Source organism: Antedon mediterranea, chromosome 3 (assembly GCF_964355755.1).
Source record: "Antedon mediterranea chromosome 3, ecAntMedi1.1, whole genome shotgun sequence".
Classification (NCBI taxonomy): Eukaryota; Metazoa; Echinodermata; class Crinoidea; order Comatulida; family Antedonidae; genus Antedon; species Antedon mediterranea.
The window spans coordinates 83,407-101,317 of record NC_092672.1 but is presented as its reverse complement, the minus strand read 5'-3'; the positions used below and the strand labels follow the sequence as shown (position 1 = coordinate 101,317).

The 17,911-nt window shown below is 33.7% G+C and overlaps 2 protein-coding genes across 2 annotated transcripts; one reads left to right on the top strand and one right to left on the bottom strand.

Annotated features, from left to right (window-relative positions):
* The first annotated feature begins 271 nt into the window (after window positions 1–271).
* LOC140044389 (ATP-dependent translocase ABCB1-like) lies at window positions 272–10,939 on the top strand. Its single transcript, XM_072088870.1, has 25 exons — window positions 272–773; window positions 1,522–1,570; window positions 2,547–2,777; window positions 3,046–3,179; window positions 3,423–3,499; window positions 3,732–3,826; window positions 3,995–4,119; window positions 4,222–4,338; window positions 4,492–4,660; window positions 4,763–4,999; window positions 5,116–5,319; window positions 5,563–5,733; window positions 6,063–6,258; window positions 6,358–6,491; window positions 6,665–6,805; window positions 6,953–7,135; window positions 7,375–7,458; window positions 7,595–7,798; window positions 8,196–8,296; window positions 8,526–8,666; window positions 8,841–9,003; window positions 9,245–9,442; window positions 9,646–9,849; window positions 9,943–10,089; window positions 10,357–10,939. Exons 1-25 carry the CDS (start codon window positions 610–612, stop codon window positions 10,561–10,563), a joined length of 3,876 nt encoding a protein of 1,291 aa, XP_071944971.1. The 5' UTR covers window positions 272–609; the 3' UTR covers window positions 10,564–10,939.
* Window positions 10,940–13,979: 3,040 nt separating this feature from the next.
* LOC140044390 (uncharacterized) lies at window positions 13,980–15,169 on the bottom strand. The gene is made up of 3 exons (XM_072088871.1): window positions 15,052–15,169; window positions 14,521–14,619; window positions 13,980–14,214 (listed from the first exon to the last, which is right to left on the bottom strand). Exons 1-3 carry the CDS (start codon window positions 15,098–15,100, stop codon window positions 14,027–14,029), a joined length of 336 nt encoding a protein of 111 aa, XP_071944972.1. The 5' UTR covers window positions 15,101–15,169; the 3' UTR covers window positions 13,980–14,026.
* Window positions 15,170–17,911: the final 2,742 nt, after the last annotated feature.

Below are 17,911 nucleotides of genomic sequence, written 5' to 3'. Positions count from 1 at the left end.
TATTACTTGTACGTTTATATAACGGAGGGAAGGTTTAGTCTCCGCTGTGTCTATGAACATTCCTGATCAACGTATTGTCAGATAGGTAAGAATTCGCATTGAATTTATTTATTTACTCGTGAGTGAAAATATAATAGTTAATTAATTTGAACACGCGTCGTGCTATTTTTATAATTAATTCGTCTCAGTGCATGGATGGAAACAGGAAAGGTTTAATCATTTTGAGTACAGTGAGAGTGATCTTATTTTTTAATAATAGAAAGGTGCTGATGGGCGAAGGGGATTGGGGTGTGGTGTGGTGTGGTGGGGTGGTTAGAGTTAGAAGTAAGAGTGCAACAACCCTCAAGCGTAGTATAATTGTATCCGCCGCATCCGGTTGGTGAATTCTCTTATCCGATAAACAGTATTTATTTTTTTCTTACTAAATCTATCACAAATGTAAAATCGCTTATCATACCTAAAAATAGGCTATGATATCATAACCATTAGTCACGGGATCATCATTGGTCGGGTCAATTGCAATAGATCCTAAGTGAATTCGGTACACATCACCATTTTGATCAAACACCGTGAACTTCAAAGCTGCAAACGTTAATTATTCTTTCCAACATGACAGCGTCAGAATCGAAGGGGTTGCTAGACAACGGAAACATGGTGAAAGAGGAAAATTATGACTATGGAGCAATCAAAGAGGATGTAAATGCTCATCACAAACTGCCAAATGGGAAATCTGACGACATTGAAGTGGAAATCAAAGACGGTCAGAAGCAGGGGTAAGATCATGTAACATCACTATAAACACATTTTTTGTTGATTTCTCCTTTTCTTTTTTTATTTCTTATAATTCCTGCATACTGGACACGTGGTTTCAGGTGGCAAATTGTCTCTCTTAATACGTCTTCTCTTAATTATTTATTTAATTTCTATGCATTTGTTTGTTTTAATGTGTTGTACCTTCGTAGATAATGGTTCGCCAGAGTATACCCTGTATTTTGGCATTTTTTGTTATGATATCGATGCTACATTGTTTACGAATGATGATGTAATGTTGTGCGAGGGAGGTTCTGGCCGGGAGTGTGTGTATTTATTAATACAATTGTTTTCATATAAAGTTAAATCTAATTAATATATACTATTGATACGGAGTGGCCGCTCTTGCATATTATTGTTTAGTGACTGCAAATCAATAGAAAAACAGAGGATTATTCCCGTGATTAAGATAGGCTTATAAGGAGGCATTGAGAAATTTAATTGCAGAGAAGGGCTCCTTTAAGACGTGTATTCCATTCATTGCACGGACATATTTGCCCAAAAATTGGTTTGGGTCTAGAATTAATGGCGTATCCAGGTATATCAGAAGTGGTTATCAGACAGTAAAGTTCCAAAGGTCATCTTCTTAAAACGAGCAGTTTAATATTTAACTTGTCTATTAAGTTGGACGGTGTATTTGCTCTATGTAAACAATAGTACGTGTCTCGTACACACCTAATTTATTAAAAAGGGGTTTTTTTTTCAATATAGAGAGAAAAATGAAGAGCCACCAAGGAACAAAGCCGCCTTTTTTGAACTAGTGAGTGTTAACATACTTAACCGTATGTAAGTTGAGTAAAAATGGGTAAAACTAACTGCTGTGGGTTTTTTGATTAATGATATAATACTATTATCGCATCTTACTGCATTTAAAATGAGAACATGAACAAATAAAACTTATAAATAAAAGAAATACGTCCTATAGCCTTAGTATGTTGTTGAACAAGTTGACAAATATAAATAAAAGAAATACGTCCTATAGCCTTAGTATGTTGTTTAACAAGTTGACAAATATAAATATTTAGGAACCATGATTGACCAGATGCAGCAACTATTCGCAAAGCAATCAACGTTTGTATTTCCTTAGGAAACTCAAAAACTTTAGGGTAAATGAAGAAATACTTTTACTCTTCTACAAAGCCGTTCTAATGTTTAACTTTTAAGTTAAGTTAAAACTTGTTACTATGGTAACACATATGAATACAATAAAAAGCAATTTGAACGCATAGTCAAAAAAGAGCTAAGAAATGCATAAATGGAGATAATAATCTGCCTAATGTTATGGAAATGTATGATAATCGAATGGAACAGAAAAGAATTGCAATTATGAATGATGACACTTCATCCACTCTGTATCTAATCGTACTGGGTGTCGACTAAGAGTATGCCTACCATCAAGGTTACGGACAGCACGGTACCGACTGTCGTTTGTCCCACAATGCATATTTAAATAGAATGACAACAAACACAAATAGTTGTATTATAAAACACCTGGGAACGCCTGATTGCATTTATCCTTTGTACATATTATTGTTCTGTGTATTTTACTTCGTGTTTTAACATTTTACTGATTTTATTCTATTTTTATATTATGTTGCCATGAAAAAAGACAATTTCAAATCTTTCGTTGACTACTACTACTTTCTCACTATTTGACAATAAAGTTATCGTGTAAATTGTTGTATCTTGTATATTCTGTTCTGGTTTCTAAATATTGCATGTTTATTATTTTGCAGTTCCGATATGCCACGTACTTTGATGGTCTATTATTGCTAATTGGTTCGATCTTTGCCTTTGTACATGGTGCAGGATGGCCATTCATGATGATCATATTTGGTGAAATGACTACAGATTTTGTAGAGACGAATAAAAATATCTCAATGGACGATTTTAAAAACGAAATCAGGCGGTACTCACTGATTTATGTGTATATTGGCTGTGTAATTTTTTTCGCCTCTTTTCTCCAGGTTTGTAATAGACATTAAATCAACACTTTCTGGTTACGATTTCTTCGTACACTAGATTACCAAATTTGGTGAAATTTACATCCGTATATTCCCCGGAAAAAAAAAAAGATTTATATTCGCAGTCTTGCTATACCGAATATTAATTGCATACATAAATATGAACAATAAATCAAACCTAACTTTTAGAAACATTGGCATGGAAATGTGTTAGGCCTATAAGGTACCATCAAAATATATACTTTTTCACGAGTTTTTAATTTATTTTTAGGCCGCATGTTGGAGTGCCGCCAGTGAGCGTCAGTCACACATTTTAAGAAAAACATTTTTTCGAGCAATACTTCGGCAGGAAATAGGCTGGTTCGATAAACATCAAAGCGGAGAGTTGACTACACGATTAGCCGAGTAAGAAGACAACCAATTGTTGTTGTTTTGTGTTATTAGTCCTGAATTCTCCATAACGTTATAAGGGTGTAGAATCTACAGAGTACGGTACTTCACTACTTGAACTCTCTACGCATGAATTACACATGCATACCCTATTATATCTATATGGATTAATAATAAATATTGAAAGTTTCCACAAAGCATGAGGTCTTCATAATTGAAGATCAACAATACTTAAGATTTTCCTCTTTTTTTCTCCAGTGATTTAGAACGGGTGAAGGAAGGCATAGGTGATAAGTTTGCCTTGGTTATCCAATTCTTATCACAACTTATTTCAGGTAAATTATATTCAAGAATAATGCCATATTGTCCCCACTAGTTTTTGAGGAGGAGGCCAATGTAGAATCTAGAAAACAACGGGTGAACTGATTATTATAGATTTAAAAGTTTTATTACGGTTATTGCTCAAATAGAAGCAAACAGAGCCAAAAAGCTTCTGTCGCGGATTGATTATTATTTTAAATCACAAGTTATGGTGTCAGTTTTATAGTGTGTGATGTTTCTTTATAGGATTTGCTATTGGATTTTGGAAAAGCTGGGAACTTACATTAGTGATGATGTCGTTCACACCTTTATTAGCCATATGTGGCGCATTCATGGCTATCGTATGTATTGCAACAATTCACGTTTTAGTAATTGTTATCGTCATAAAGCCATTTATATATTTTATTTTCATTTCTTTTTCATCGTCAACTTTATTATTATCATCACCGCAATCAACAGGGTAATCATCATTACAATACGTATACATAATAAATGATACGTGTTTTTAGACCATTACGTCGTTCTCAAAGAAAGAGCAGACTGTGTATGCTGCTGCAGGTAGCGTGGCAGAGGAAGTACTGTCCTGTATTCGAACAGTCGTGGCATTTGGTGGTGAGCAGAAAGAGGCAAAGAGGCAAGTTCATCCTTCTCACAATAGCTTTAAACCTTGTATGTATTATGTAACAATAACAAAGAGCAGAAAATAGGTGTAGAGTTGGTTTTCTTGTGTCTTTAGGTATAGCAAAGAACTTGTTGCTGCTAAAAACGTTGGTATCAAGAAAGGATTAACAACAGCAACTGGTATTGGCTTATTTATGTTTATCCTGTTTTCTTCTTACGCACTGGCATTTTGGTAATTTTCTTTTCACATTTATTGCCTCGTATGTAGAAGGCAATTAGATCACGTGTGTGTTTGTTTATGCTAATAGTAATTTCCACACAGAAAGCAAATTATGTCTTTTACATTCTCAAATACTCAATAGACATATTATACATTTGATTATAGGTACGGTCCAAAGATGGTAAGCGAAAACAAAATTGAGCCGGGTGAAGTTTTGACTGTCTTTTTTTGCGTCATGATTGGTTCATTTTCGCTTGGAAACATTACACCACACTTGTCGTCTGTTGCCACCGCAAGAGGAGCAGCTTATGTTCTTTATGAAATTATTGATAATGTAGGTTATACCGTTATCTAATGTTTTAATTGATAATCAAGTAGTTTGTATAGGTACATTGTGTAAAGTAAACAATAATGGAACAATTATCATTTCAAATAGGAACCATCAATTAATAGTAGCTCTAAAGAAGGTCTTCGGCCTCAGTCTCTACAAGGGAATATACAACTAAAAAACGTAACGTTTACGTATCCAACACGACCCGACGTACAAGTTCTGAATGGGTTATCATTAAATATCGCCAGTGGACAGACAGTTGCACTTGTGGGATCGTCTGGGTGTGGTAAATCAACAGTCGTAAGTCTTCTGCAGAGGTTCTATGATATCACTGGTGGCCAGGTAAGCTACTATCTTTTAATAATGATATTTATTAACCAACCAGAAACACAGCTATTTAATTAAAGTCCATTAAACAATGAAATTTGAAATAATAATACATATTTGTGTAATATTAGATTCTACTGGATGGAGTTGAAATAAAAGATCTAAACATCAACTGGTTGCGTCAGAATGTTGGTGTCGTCAGCCAAGAACCAATTCTATTTGGTTGTAGTATTGACGAGAATATACGGTATGGAAGGCTTCATGTGACTGATGACGAGGTCATACAAGCTGCTAAATCTGCAAATGCACATAATTTCATCAGTAAGCTTCCAAAGGTAAAATCTTCTATAAATATCATATTAATTTTCTTTTATTTCCACAATGAAAAGCTACTCTATAATTATGGTCAATTTTTAAACCGAATGATTGTAATAAATCAACAAATCTAAGTGTCTTTTAGATCCATTACTATATCCCCCGTTTGTTATGGCTTCCTCAAACGTTTCTCCTATATTATACCTCCTATTATCTAAATTATATATTTATTATTATATTAAATATATTCATGTAATGTTTAGGGTTACAACACGTTGGTTGGTGAACGAGGAGCTCAGTTATCTGGAGGTCAGAAACAACGCGTTGCTATAGCCCGGGCACTTGTACGTAATCCAACAGTTCTGCTGCTAGATGAGGCAACATCTGCTTTAGATAGTGAAAGTGAAAAGATTGTCCAGGAGGCACTAGATAAGGTATCACCATTATTCTAATTAAGCAGATATATAGGCCTATCAATAAACGATGGACAATGACACACCATCTTATTATTGAGTAAGAGAAAAAAGGTTTGTTTTTGTAAACGGATGTTTGTACGGATGTTTGTAAAAGTAATTTGAAATTTTCAATAAAATAAACTTTACAAAAACTACGCAAACTATGCTTTCTGTTAGGCTCCTTCACTTTATTTCTTTAAAAAGTGAAGTAAATTAGAAACGAACCAAGAAAATCCTTTGTTGTTTTAGTGAAGTATTGTAATTGTAATGGTAAAAAAAGGTTACGATTTAGTTTATTTTCTAATAAGGCACAAGAAGGGCGTACTGTACTTGTAATTGCTCACCGACTGTCAACCATTAGAAATGCTGATATAATCTTTGCATTAAGAGATGGACAAGTAATGGAATATGGTTCACATGACGAACTTATGGATCTAAATGGCGTTTACAAGCAATTAGTGACTCTACAAATGATAGATGGTGCAGAAAAGGCTGCCCATGAAGGTTAGTAGTATGTGGTGCAGAACATTTTACTAATTGTTGTTAAAATTTGTTGTTGTAATAACGCTTGTTATGTTCTTCTTTCTTATTGGATGACAACAGAAGGCAGAGAAGACAAGTTAGAAAATTCAGAGTCATTTTCAAGGCAAACATCTACAAAACGCCACTTATCTCGCCAGAAATCTCGAACAAAATCAGTAGCAGGAAGTACTAAGGACGAAGAAGAGGAAAAAGAGGTAAAATACACGTACTCAATGTATACTGATAGAACTTAATACAATATTGATTATAATGGTCTACTTTTTTATTGATGCAATTATAATACAGTACCGTACGTCAGTAGTAGTACGCAGCCATAGAGAATTACTTCACAAACACCATCGTCATGTTTTAACTTGTTTATTTTTAGGAAGTCCCTGAAATTAAGTATGGACAAATACTTGGAATGAACAAACCTGAATTGAACTACATAATCGTTGGATGTTTGGCTGCATGCGTTCTCGGTTTAACTTTTCCATTGTTTGCGATCTTCTTCGGCGAAATAATAAACGTATGTATAATGTTAGTCCTAATAAAAAATAGTGATGTATAAAAACAATAAAAAAATCAAGATAGTACAAGGCTTATGTCGAACGTAATTTGTGGATAAGTTTTCTTTGCTTTACATCAGTAAGTTAAAAATTGTTTTGTTTGCCAGGTGTTTTCTGAAGATTCTCTTGAGGAAATGCAAGATGCCGCCAGGTTTTGGTCGTTGATGTTCGTTGTACTTGGTGTTGTAACTGGTTTAGGCAATTTTTTCCAAAATTGGATGTTTAGCATCTCTGGCGAGAATCTCACTATGCGTTTAAGGACTAAGGCATTTGAAGCCATGTTAAGACAGGTATTTCCACACAGTAAGAACTAAGATCTATAGAAATACGGACTATGCCTACGCTTTTGGGCAATGTGCACGTGGACACGTGTTTAAGTTTAGAGAGCTTCTACAATACTGAAGAACACATTACGTAAAGTTACAAATTCCAGTAAAATAACAATAAAAAGACAACAATTTGAGTGGTTCTACGAGCAATTATATAGAATTACGATTCTTCAAGACAGTATATTACCTTTATTTTGTAGGATATGGCATGGTACGATGATAGTCATCATAGCACTGGCGCATTGACTACTCGACTGGCCACTGATGCTTCTAACGTAAAAGGGGTACGTATTAACGGAAAATGCGAGTACAGTATACATCACTACATGATTTATTCCATTGTGGTGAGTCGCGTAAGTGAATAAGTGCTAAATGTCTAACTATTGTCCGTTTTATCTCTAAAATCCTAATTTACTATAGGCGACTGGTATTCGTATAGGGGCCATTTTGCAGTCAGTAGTTACCATGGTAGCCGCGATTTTTATTGCATTTTACTACGGTTGGAAATTAGCATTGGTCATGTTTGGCTGTATGCCGTTCTTGGCTCTAGCAGGAGTTCTTCAGATGAAAGCTGTCTCCGGAAGTCAAAAGAAAGATGCTGAACTTCTTGAAGATGCTGGAAAAGTAGGTTTATATTTAAAATAGTAGGGCCTAAGTTGTTTTATGTTTTTTGGTTCATTTAAAGCTAATTGAATACATGTTTTAGTTAAATCGTTTGCAATTGGGGTTAGGGTGAGACCATTAGAAATAAAAACGTTGCTTTCAAATTATTATATTATTAATGCAGATGCGAAAGATTTTCATTACTATTACTTACGGGATAATAACAGTTTTAAATTAGGCCTAAATGAACCAATTTGTAGAAGCTTCGACCAGAGTGAACTGAACTGAATTGCAGAACTTTTTCGAAAAAAATATCTTATGATACCGATTTACTAGCATCAAGTCCAAATACGGTAATCTAACGTAAACATCTCGTTATTACGCCATGTTGGTGACTTTACTATAACTATTTTAATAGACCGCCAGTGAATCGATTGAAAACATGCGTACGGTGGCCTCTTTGACGCTAGAAGAAAGGTTCTACAGTAAATACTGCCAACAGTTACAGGCACCTTACACGTAAGTGACTAACCTAAAATTATATATATTAGAAGCTTCGGTCCCTTTAGACATTTCTGATTCATTCCTCCTTCAACGCCTTTCTAGACGTAGGGTTATACATTGTTGAGAGAGAAGACCGATTGAGATGACGTGAATCGAAATGTGAAATCTGACATGATGCTTTTAGGTTCCTGCCCTTTATAGTTTATTTGTCTTTTTTTAAACACCTACCACTGTTTTTTTTAAGATCAAGCCAAAGAAATACCATGCTCTATGGGTTAACATTTGCGTTTTCTCAAGGCATTATGTTCTTTATATATGCTGCTGCATTCAGTTTTGGAGGCTATCTTATAACGGAAGATGAAATGCAAGCAGACGAAGTTTTCAAGTAAGTATATTTGTCCTGATATGTATTTATATAGTTTCCAGAATCCCAAACTTTATAATGTTTAAACGAACTGTTGACTTGTTATTCTCGGTTATTGAACATAGAGTCTCTGAAGATGTTTTCGAATCACTTTTTCCACCTTCTTTCCATTAACAATGGATGTCATTTTTTAAGGGTTTTCTTTGGTATATCGTTTGCTGGTATTTCGCTCGGACAGTCGTCTGCGTTCATTCCAGATTACACAAAAGCTAAATATTCGACAGCTCTTCTAATCAAACTATTCAATACAGTACCTGCTATAGACAGCTATTCAACTGGAGGTTTAAAACCAAATCCGGTAATCATCATTTATCATCATTTTCCCTAAATGTTCCTAAAATTATGTTTGTAAATAATTTTTAAGTTTAATAAAAATTCAATTGATTCAAAACAATATAGTATTTAAAAAAATCAAGCACATAATAGTATTAAATAATAATTAGTATGTATAAATTTTAATTATTAATATTTGTGACACGTAGCGCCCATGAATACTAGAATCTAGGCTTTTAACTGTTTCCATATAACTCTTACTTCAGGGTGAAATGCAGGGGAAAATTAAGTATGAGTCTATACATTTTACATATCCGTCAAGGCCAGATATGAAGATATTGAAAGGCTTAGATCTGACTATTGAGCCGGGATGTACCGTTGCCCTCGTTGGTGAAAGTGGATGCGGAAAGAGCACACTTGTTTCCATATTAGAGCGTTTTTATGATCAATCTGAAGGAAAAGTTGTAAGTTTGTTATGTCAAAACAAATTGTTTTTAGTAGAAGAACTTAGACATATGCCTGCAGTTTATTTTAATTGACACAACAATCATCAGGCAATGGTAGTATTTTCATAATTCTTCATTAAGCCTTGTCTAAACTTTTGGTCAAACTAATTTAATAGTGTAGACAGAGCTTTATAATGTTTTTATTAACTATTTTCTTTCAGATGCTAGATGGCGACGAAACAAAAGCATATAACATAAAGTGGTTAAGATCTCAGATGAGCATAGTAAGCCAGGAACCTATTTTGTTTGATAAAACTATCAAGGAGAATATTGAGTATTCTGTTGAAACACCTCTAACGGTGCCGGAAGTTGAAGAGTTTGCCAAGATGGCTAACATCCATGACTTTATTGTTTCATTACCGCAGGTAAAACAGTTTATTAATTATACAAAGAAAACACTTGATATTTTATACAGTGCATTGTGTGTTACTACAAATTATAATGTGTTATATATGCAGGGCTATGAAACACCTGTAGGAGAAAAGGGTACTCAACTATCTGGTGGACAGAAACAACGGGTCGCAATTGCAAGAGCACTTGCTCGAAATCCCAGAATACTTCTACTTGACGAAGCAACTTCAGCCTTAGACAGTGAGAGTGAAAAGGTAGGCCTACTTACATAAAGTTTTCAGCATTTTCTGCTTGTTTGTATTATTTGACACCGGAGTGAATGAATGGATGAATTAACGAACGAATGAATGGTGGGCATAAAAATAACAATATAGTAGCTTTATGAGAGTGAGTTTTAACAATATGATGCATATAACAAAATGTACATATGGTGAGTTTACTAATGTTTAGTAAATAATTTATTTATTAGTAAGCCTAAGCCCAGTTCTCTTTTGCGTAAACAACGTTTGTTTAAATTATAGATTGTCCAAACAGCGTTAGATCGTGCTATGGATGGTCGCACCTGCATTGTAATTGCACATCGTCTATCAACTATTCAAAATGCAGATAAAATAGCGGTAGTTGAAGATGGTCGGATTATTGAGGCCGGATCACATCAAGAACTAATGGACAAGAAAGCACACTATTTTGTACTTACTGGCGGCCAGCGGCAAAATAAATCACAATAAATTGTACTATTGTCACAATCACAATGCATACGTAATACGGGTTGAAGATACCAATCTATAAACAAGTCACTTGTACAGATTATCTCCAACACAGACGTACTTATAGGCCTACATGTTAGCATATACTCCTGTTGCATATGAAATCAATACATAGTTAATAATACATTTATTACAGTAAATTAAAAGTAGCTAAGATTGATGCAGAACACTCTCCATTCTTTGTTTAATTCCTATTATCCAATCGACTTTATTACTAACAATAATTGTTGTGCGAAAAAACGAATATCAACTTCAACTTGTAATAAATAATAATAATAATAATAACAATAACACTAATAATAATAGTAATAATCCGATTGATGTTCATGATTATATGTTTTAGTAGTAGAATATAATATAGTTTTTCAATTAAATTTATTTTAATTTTTTTATAATTGTAAATATACATCATGCATTCCAACTTTGATGTTTACAAAAGAAAATGAATAAATAAATTGTTACTAACTAAACCACATTCTCATTCTCATGTTTGATTATCGACGTTAACATCTTCGGCGTGGCGGCCCACAGTGGGCCAGAATTGGTTCAAAGTGTGCCAAAAGTCTATACGCATAAATAAATACTGATTACCTTAACTTTTAAAGGATCTAAAGGGTTTTCAGACGTACCCGTAGAATTTAATAGAAGTATTTTTAAATAGGTATGACGTAATACAAATGGTGTTTTCTGATTGGTTGAGGCGAATGTGCTTGTGATTCTTATGTCGATTGATATTACATTCATTATTGAAAGTGTAAGGGTTTCTATTACACCCAATAAATCCAACTGAAACATTTTCTTAATATATTAGACGTCATAAAATAATAATTTTTGATTAGATGACTTTAATTCTCATTACAATATCATGTGTGATTAAATTGCATCCATGCTTGAAACGTACTTAAATTATTTAAAGATCCACAGAGTTCAATGAAACCATCTTTTTATTGTTCAGTATGATGTCATTACAAATACTGTTTTCTGATTGTGTGAATAATATTAATATTGAAATAGGTTTTTATTGTATGTTACAAATAAGGGTTTAAATGACTGAAATACATCACTTATGTTGTTGTTTGTTTTCATTGCATGTTTTCGTCGATAGCCTCTTCGCTCATCATACCTATCAGTAATACAGAACTCGAAATAATTGATGAACCATGAACTAGGAGAACATGTACACTCACTGGCATTTTATACCATGGATAGAGTTGTATATATAACTCTGCTGTTTTTCGGCAGTAGTCCCTAAATTGTAAAGGGTCTAAACACGTATTAGATTGACATCCAAACCCGCAAATTTCAGCGAAAGTCTCTTTTTCCTGGAAAGCTAGCTCTGCAAGCTATGTTGCCATTGTTTTCCTGAACATTGTTGTAAGTTCATCTACTTTCACTCCTATATCTTCTTTAAACCGATCGTGTATTTCTTTTCTTCATATCGGCAACGATGTCTTTTTCACTATCAGACGAAATACGCCCCTTTTTTTACTGGCATTCTGTACCAATATGAATTAGCATTTCGAAGCACCTACTCCATAGTGGCGAGAGCCATAGCTGTAGGCTTCTTCACTTGACGATGGGAGTTTATCCAAATCATTAAACTGTTTTGGAGTAGCTCCACATATATATAACATCGCATTGAATACTTGGTTTCAGTCAAAGCATTCACGACCTTTTGGTCAACTATGGTGAATTGTAAATTGTAGTGTATTTAGATGTTGTCTTTTCTGTTTTCATCTGCAGCCAGTTCATAGTTAATTAATATCAAATAATATATTGAATTGCAGGTGTAAAGATCGGCAAAATCACGAGGAAGTATCTTTATGTTCAACTACTTCTGTAATTTCTTCTTTTTTTTACTGAACAATTTGAAGTGCAGTTTGGTCCAGCAAGCTTTGAAGGGGTACTCTTGACGAATCTTCTTTAACCGTTATATTATTTGCGTAGCATCTATGCTTAGCTTCCCTCACGTTCCACAAACCTGTTTGGTATGACTGTTTTGTCATATCAGTTTCAACTAGCTAAAAGTGACAAAGCTTTCTTATTTTAGCTGGTCTTAATGGTGTTACCATTGCAAACTTCAGCACATATTTTAAATGTGAATTTTGCTTATAGACGCCTTGAGAAGCAGCATAGAGCAGTTCTTTTGGTTCTCTGACTAATAATAGCTGATGAAATGAACCTTGTGATGGCCATACTTGTACCATATTCTTCGTAAATAATAAAGAAATGGTTTGATAGTTTTAGTAGTATACTCCAAAAGTTCTTTTGATATGTTCTCGGCATTCCTTACATTGTAATGTAAACGCAATTCACGTAAACATACATTGCAGGCTAGTTCAATGTTGGTAATTAAACCAGCCGAATGGACAGCTTTAAAGGTTGTATTTTGATATGGAGGCCATGTTACCTGTACCTACATTTATGAATGCTTATTCTCACACTGGTAGCATTCTCTTTTCCAATACAGACGCGTCGTGGAAACGTTTTCTCTTCGTGAAGTTAGTGCGATTGTGGTACATCAATGTGTCAATGGAAATGCATTATACATTTATTTTAAAACGGGACATTTAAATAGCTTCCTATATGCAATGTCGCAAGCTTTGCTCAAAATATTAATGTAAAAATTAGCGCGCAAATCGACGCGAATCCAAACTACTTTAGTGGTTTTACTTTAAAAATACGATTTTTTGGTATTTTTGGGCTATATTTTGTGACTTTTAACCCTACAATAAAGCAATAATCGAAAATGTTATTTTACTGCCTAATATTATTAATAACAGACAACAATTTCATGCAGTATCAAATCCATTGCTTTTTTCTAGAAAAAATAACAGTGAATTTATCAAAACTGTTGTTTTTGCTCATGTTAAGTGAAATGCCATGGTTTCTTCAAGTTTCCATGGTTACAAGACACTATTAAAATTTACAAAAATTTAAATTATTAGTGGATTTATATAATTTAAGATGTCTTCTTCTTAATCCAATATTAAAAAGTTTGGAATGCCACATTTACCATTTTGGGCTTTTGGCACACTTTGAATTGATTCTGGCCCACTGTGCGGCCGGCCGGTCAGTCCGTGCACAATGCTTGTGAACAGGACAAGTACTGTATGTATTTTATTAATTTCGGCAAACATTATGTAAAATCACATTACATAAAATACCAATAATTTCAATAATTCCAAAGCTGATTTTGTGATTGTTGTTGTACCATTGGCTGTATTTGAAAGTTTATGATGATCAAAAGTGACAATAATTTGAATCAATTATTTCATGATTCTGATATCAAATAGGCTTAAATGTTAGAGATTTTTAAAGTAAGTCGGTCTCAACATAATATGACATAAGTCATTAAATTATAAATTTATTTCCGTTTTGCAGCATAGCCCTAGGCCTACTGTTTTTAAATTAAAAGAAAGTCCTATATGCGTTGTAGCCGATTGGATTGTGTAGTTCTTGTCCAAACACCTGACGGTTGCGTTGACAATGCTGACGTCACACTCTGACTTATAGCGTATGCATTCTTGACCAGGATTATTAGAAGCAAACTTAGGATTAGGAAGCATGTTATCCAAGCACCAAATAAAACTTCAGGATCGTCACGATCATCTAAAACAAAAGTGCAGTGTAAAATTGTTCAAACCAAATGTATGTGTATTAAAATATAATCCATTTTAACGTAACATGATATATTGACGTAACCTAACATTGGGCAAGCAAGGTCCACATAATAGGAAGTCTTTAAATTTTGATTTAAATTGTTGAGATGTTTTATGTAATGCGCTAACAATACATAAATACATTATTTTTATATAAAAATAAATTATTCCATGCTTAAAGGCGTCTTTTTTGCAATACCGTATGCAAATGACCATTTAAAAGTGGCAATCATTTTGAAATAATGTATGCACTAACCTTCAAGTTTAAACCCATCGCAACGCTGTCCCCAATAGCCACCAATTTGGTGGTCATCACAAGGTGGCCCCATTGTCCATTCCGATACCCATCCAGAGGCTAATAGATAACAACGTAAGAATTAAGCAATGCACACCTAGAGCGACTAAGAATTGAAAAGATGCTACATCAAAAAAATAAAGGCTCTTACAACGATACTATAGATATTTATAAAAGCCCCTCAAAGTAACAGTATAATACTAGGCCTAATTCATTTCTAAAAAATTAAATCTGAAAATAACCCAGTTGTTAAAGAGTTTGTTCTGTTAAGCAGGTCTACCGGTTACTGTACATAACTATTAGGTTAGAAAAATAATAACACTGTAATAAAAAAAAAAACCATGATATCAAAGAACTTATATAAGTTTTTTGATGATATGCATGAAATCAGTGTCTGGTGGTGGGCCCAAACACTGGCCTAGGCTAGTTTAGATAGATAGTATAGATAGTGAATAAAAATCCAAACCAACACAAATTATTCCGTAGGCCTACCTGTTTTTGGAAACAAGCTAATGAAAAGTGTTTGAAATAGATATCTCATCTAAAAAAAAGTAGAAGCAGTGTATTTTAACGAAAAAATGACAAAAATGCGCAGCTATCTTTCATAACAATTGAAAACTTGTGCTTTTGTGTTGTAGAGTTACTAGGGGGAACGCACAATGTTCACGCGCAAAATTGGAACACGTTGTTGACAAAACACTACGCGGCATGGATGGGGGGGGGGGGGGCGTGGTGGTGGGCGGGAATTGGTTTGTGCGTGGGGTGGGGTGGGGTCGAGGGGGGTTGGAGCAGTGCACGAAACAAACAGCACTAAACTAGATGATATGTAAAAAAAATACATATTTAACTTACCAGAAGAAACCAATGTGGATGAAAGAAACAAATTACAGATTACATGGATATAGACAGTACGGGATAGGAGAAAAAAAAAATATCATGTGCCTAACAGTAAAGTTAGGAAACAGTACAACACAAGCCAACACAATATTGAACAGTTAAACGTGAGATGATGAAATCACTGCACCGATAATAGGCTAGGAAAATGAAACGAGAAGGGAAATCGAGACTAATAAAAGTAATCTTTGAGAAAAATCTACAAAAAAAAAAGCTAGATTAATGAAGGACCTTCGACCCTTTTTGAACATCTACATTTCAAGGAAACAGACAAAAAAAAAACCGAGAAGAATGGAAAGCCTTTATAAAGAAAAACGAAAAATTGAAGCAAAACGGAGAAACAAACCTTTAGAATGGAAAGAGTTTCAATACTATTACCTAAGCCAAGCTAACTTTTAAAACAATGATTCCTGCACAACATAGGCTACTTATGTACCAGATAAAGTCATTTATAGCAAAACATTGAGGGAAATTACAGAATTTGATGGTATTAACAACCCATTTACCAAGGAGAAAGCTTACCAAATATTATTAATAATAATGTACATACAAATAAAAAAAAACATAATACTAATAAAAATAGTTTTGTTTGAAGTAAAAAAAAACAGAACCCAAACAAATGAAAAGAAGAAATAATACGGATTGCACTACAGATAATAGGCAAACAAACCCACAAAAGCAAAAAACAGGATTTCAAATTGATGTGGCCGGCTACAAATCCTGACGCGTAGTTGAAACATGGTTTGACGAAGAAGTAGGTCTACAGACACATTAAAATATTTATAGGAAAAAAAACCACTGTAAGATGTGGACGTGCAGCATTATTTTTTTCAATTCAAAATAATATTTATTTACTTCCTTTTGATTTAGACAATAATGGAATAAATAAGAAATAACATATAGGCCCTACAAATAACAATACATCAGGGAATAAATAAGAAATAACATATAGGCCCTACAAATAACAATACATCAGGGAATAAATAAGAAATAACATATAGGCCCTACAAATAACAATACATCAGGGAATAAATAAGAAATAACATAAAGGCCCTACAAATAACAATACATCTGGGAATAAATAAGAAATAACATATAGGCCCTACAAATAACAATACATCATGGGAATAAATAAGAAATAACATAAAGGCCCTACAAATAACAATACATCAGGGAATAAATAAGAAATAACATAAAGGCCCTACAAATAACAATACATCAGGGAATAAATAAGAAATAACATATCTAGGCCCTACAAATAACAATACATCAGGGAATAAATAAGAAATAACATAAAGGCCCTACAAATAACAATACATCAGGGAATAAATAAGAAATAACATATCTAGGCCCTACAAATAACAATACATCAGGGAATAAATAAGAAATAACATATAGGCCCTACAAATAACAATACATCAGGGAATAAATAAGAAATAACATATAGGCCCTACAAATAACAATACATCAGGGAATAAATAAGAAATAACATATAGGCCCTACAAATAACAATACATCATGGGAATAAATAAGAAATAACATAAAGGCCCTACAAATAACAATACATCAGGGAATAAATAAGAAATAACATATCTAGGCCCTACAAATAACAATACATCAGGGAATAAATAAGAAATAACATATAGGCCCTACAAATAACAATACATCTGGCAGGAAAGGAATAACATATAGGCCCTACAAATAACAATACATCTGGGAATAAATAAGAAATAACATATAGGCCCTACAAATAACAATACATCAGGGAATAAATAAGAAATAACATATAGGCCCTACAAATAACAATACATCAGGGAATAAATAAGAAATAACATATAGGCCCTACAAATAACAATACATCTGGGAATAAATAAGAAATAACATATAGGCCCTACAAATAACAATACATCAGGGAATAAATAAGAAATAACATATAGGCCCTACAAATAACAATACATCTGGCAGGAAAGGAATAACATATAGGCCCTACAAATAACAATACATCTGGGAGGAAAGGAATAACGCAGTTGGATATCCCAGAAAGATACAGGAACTTGAGTCGGGTCTCTGCCTCGGACACAAGGGACAAAGAAAGCATTGGGAACGAACCCAAAGAGAAGATTTTTAATTCTATCTAAGAATCGGTGGGGTGTACATGTGAGCTATACATTGAGACAGGACACCTACAAGAACAGTAACATGACTGGGAGACTTAGGCATTCCAAGAATCGGTGGGGTGTAGGTGTGAGCTACACATATTGAGAAAGGACACCAAACATGATTGGGAGAGTAGGCATATAGGCTACCTGGATATAAAATATTAAATTTAATTCCAAGAATCAGTTTCTGATCTTAATTGAAAATAATTGAAATTTAGGAGCCAACTTTTCACCAATAACACTTTTTATAATACTTTATATATCTATTGTATTAATAATAATGATATAAATGAACCCCT

What these genes read in the sequence shown, in the direction of transcription:
- LOC140044389 (XM_072088870.1), top strand. Translation starts at nt 610, where the DNA reads ATGACAGCGTCAGAATCGAAGGGGTTGCTAGACAACGGAAACATGGTG. An exon ending in AAAGACGGTCAGAAGCAGGG is followed by an intron (nt 774 to 1,521) that starts GTAAGATCATGT and finishes TTTTCAATATAG; the next exon opens with AGAGAAAAATGAAGAGCCAC. An exon ending in CTTATCACAACTTATTTCAG is followed by an intron (nt 3,500 to 3,731) that starts GTAAATTATATT and finishes GTTTCTTTATAG; the next exon opens with GATTTGCTATTGGATTTTGG.
- LOC140044390 (XM_072088871.1), bottom strand. Translation starts at nt 15,100, where the DNA reads ATGAGATATCTATTTCAAACACTTTTCATTAGCTTGTTTCCAAAAACA. An exon ending in TAGCTTGTTTCCAAAAACAG is followed by an intron (nt 14,620 to 15,051) that starts GTAGGCCTACGG and finishes GTTATCTATTAG; the next exon opens with CCTCTGGATGGGTATCGGAA. An exon ending in CGATGGGTTTAAACTTGAAG is followed by an intron (nt 14,215 to 14,520) that starts GTTAGTGCATAC and finishes CTTTTGTTTTAG; the next exon opens with ATGATCGTGACGATCCTGAA.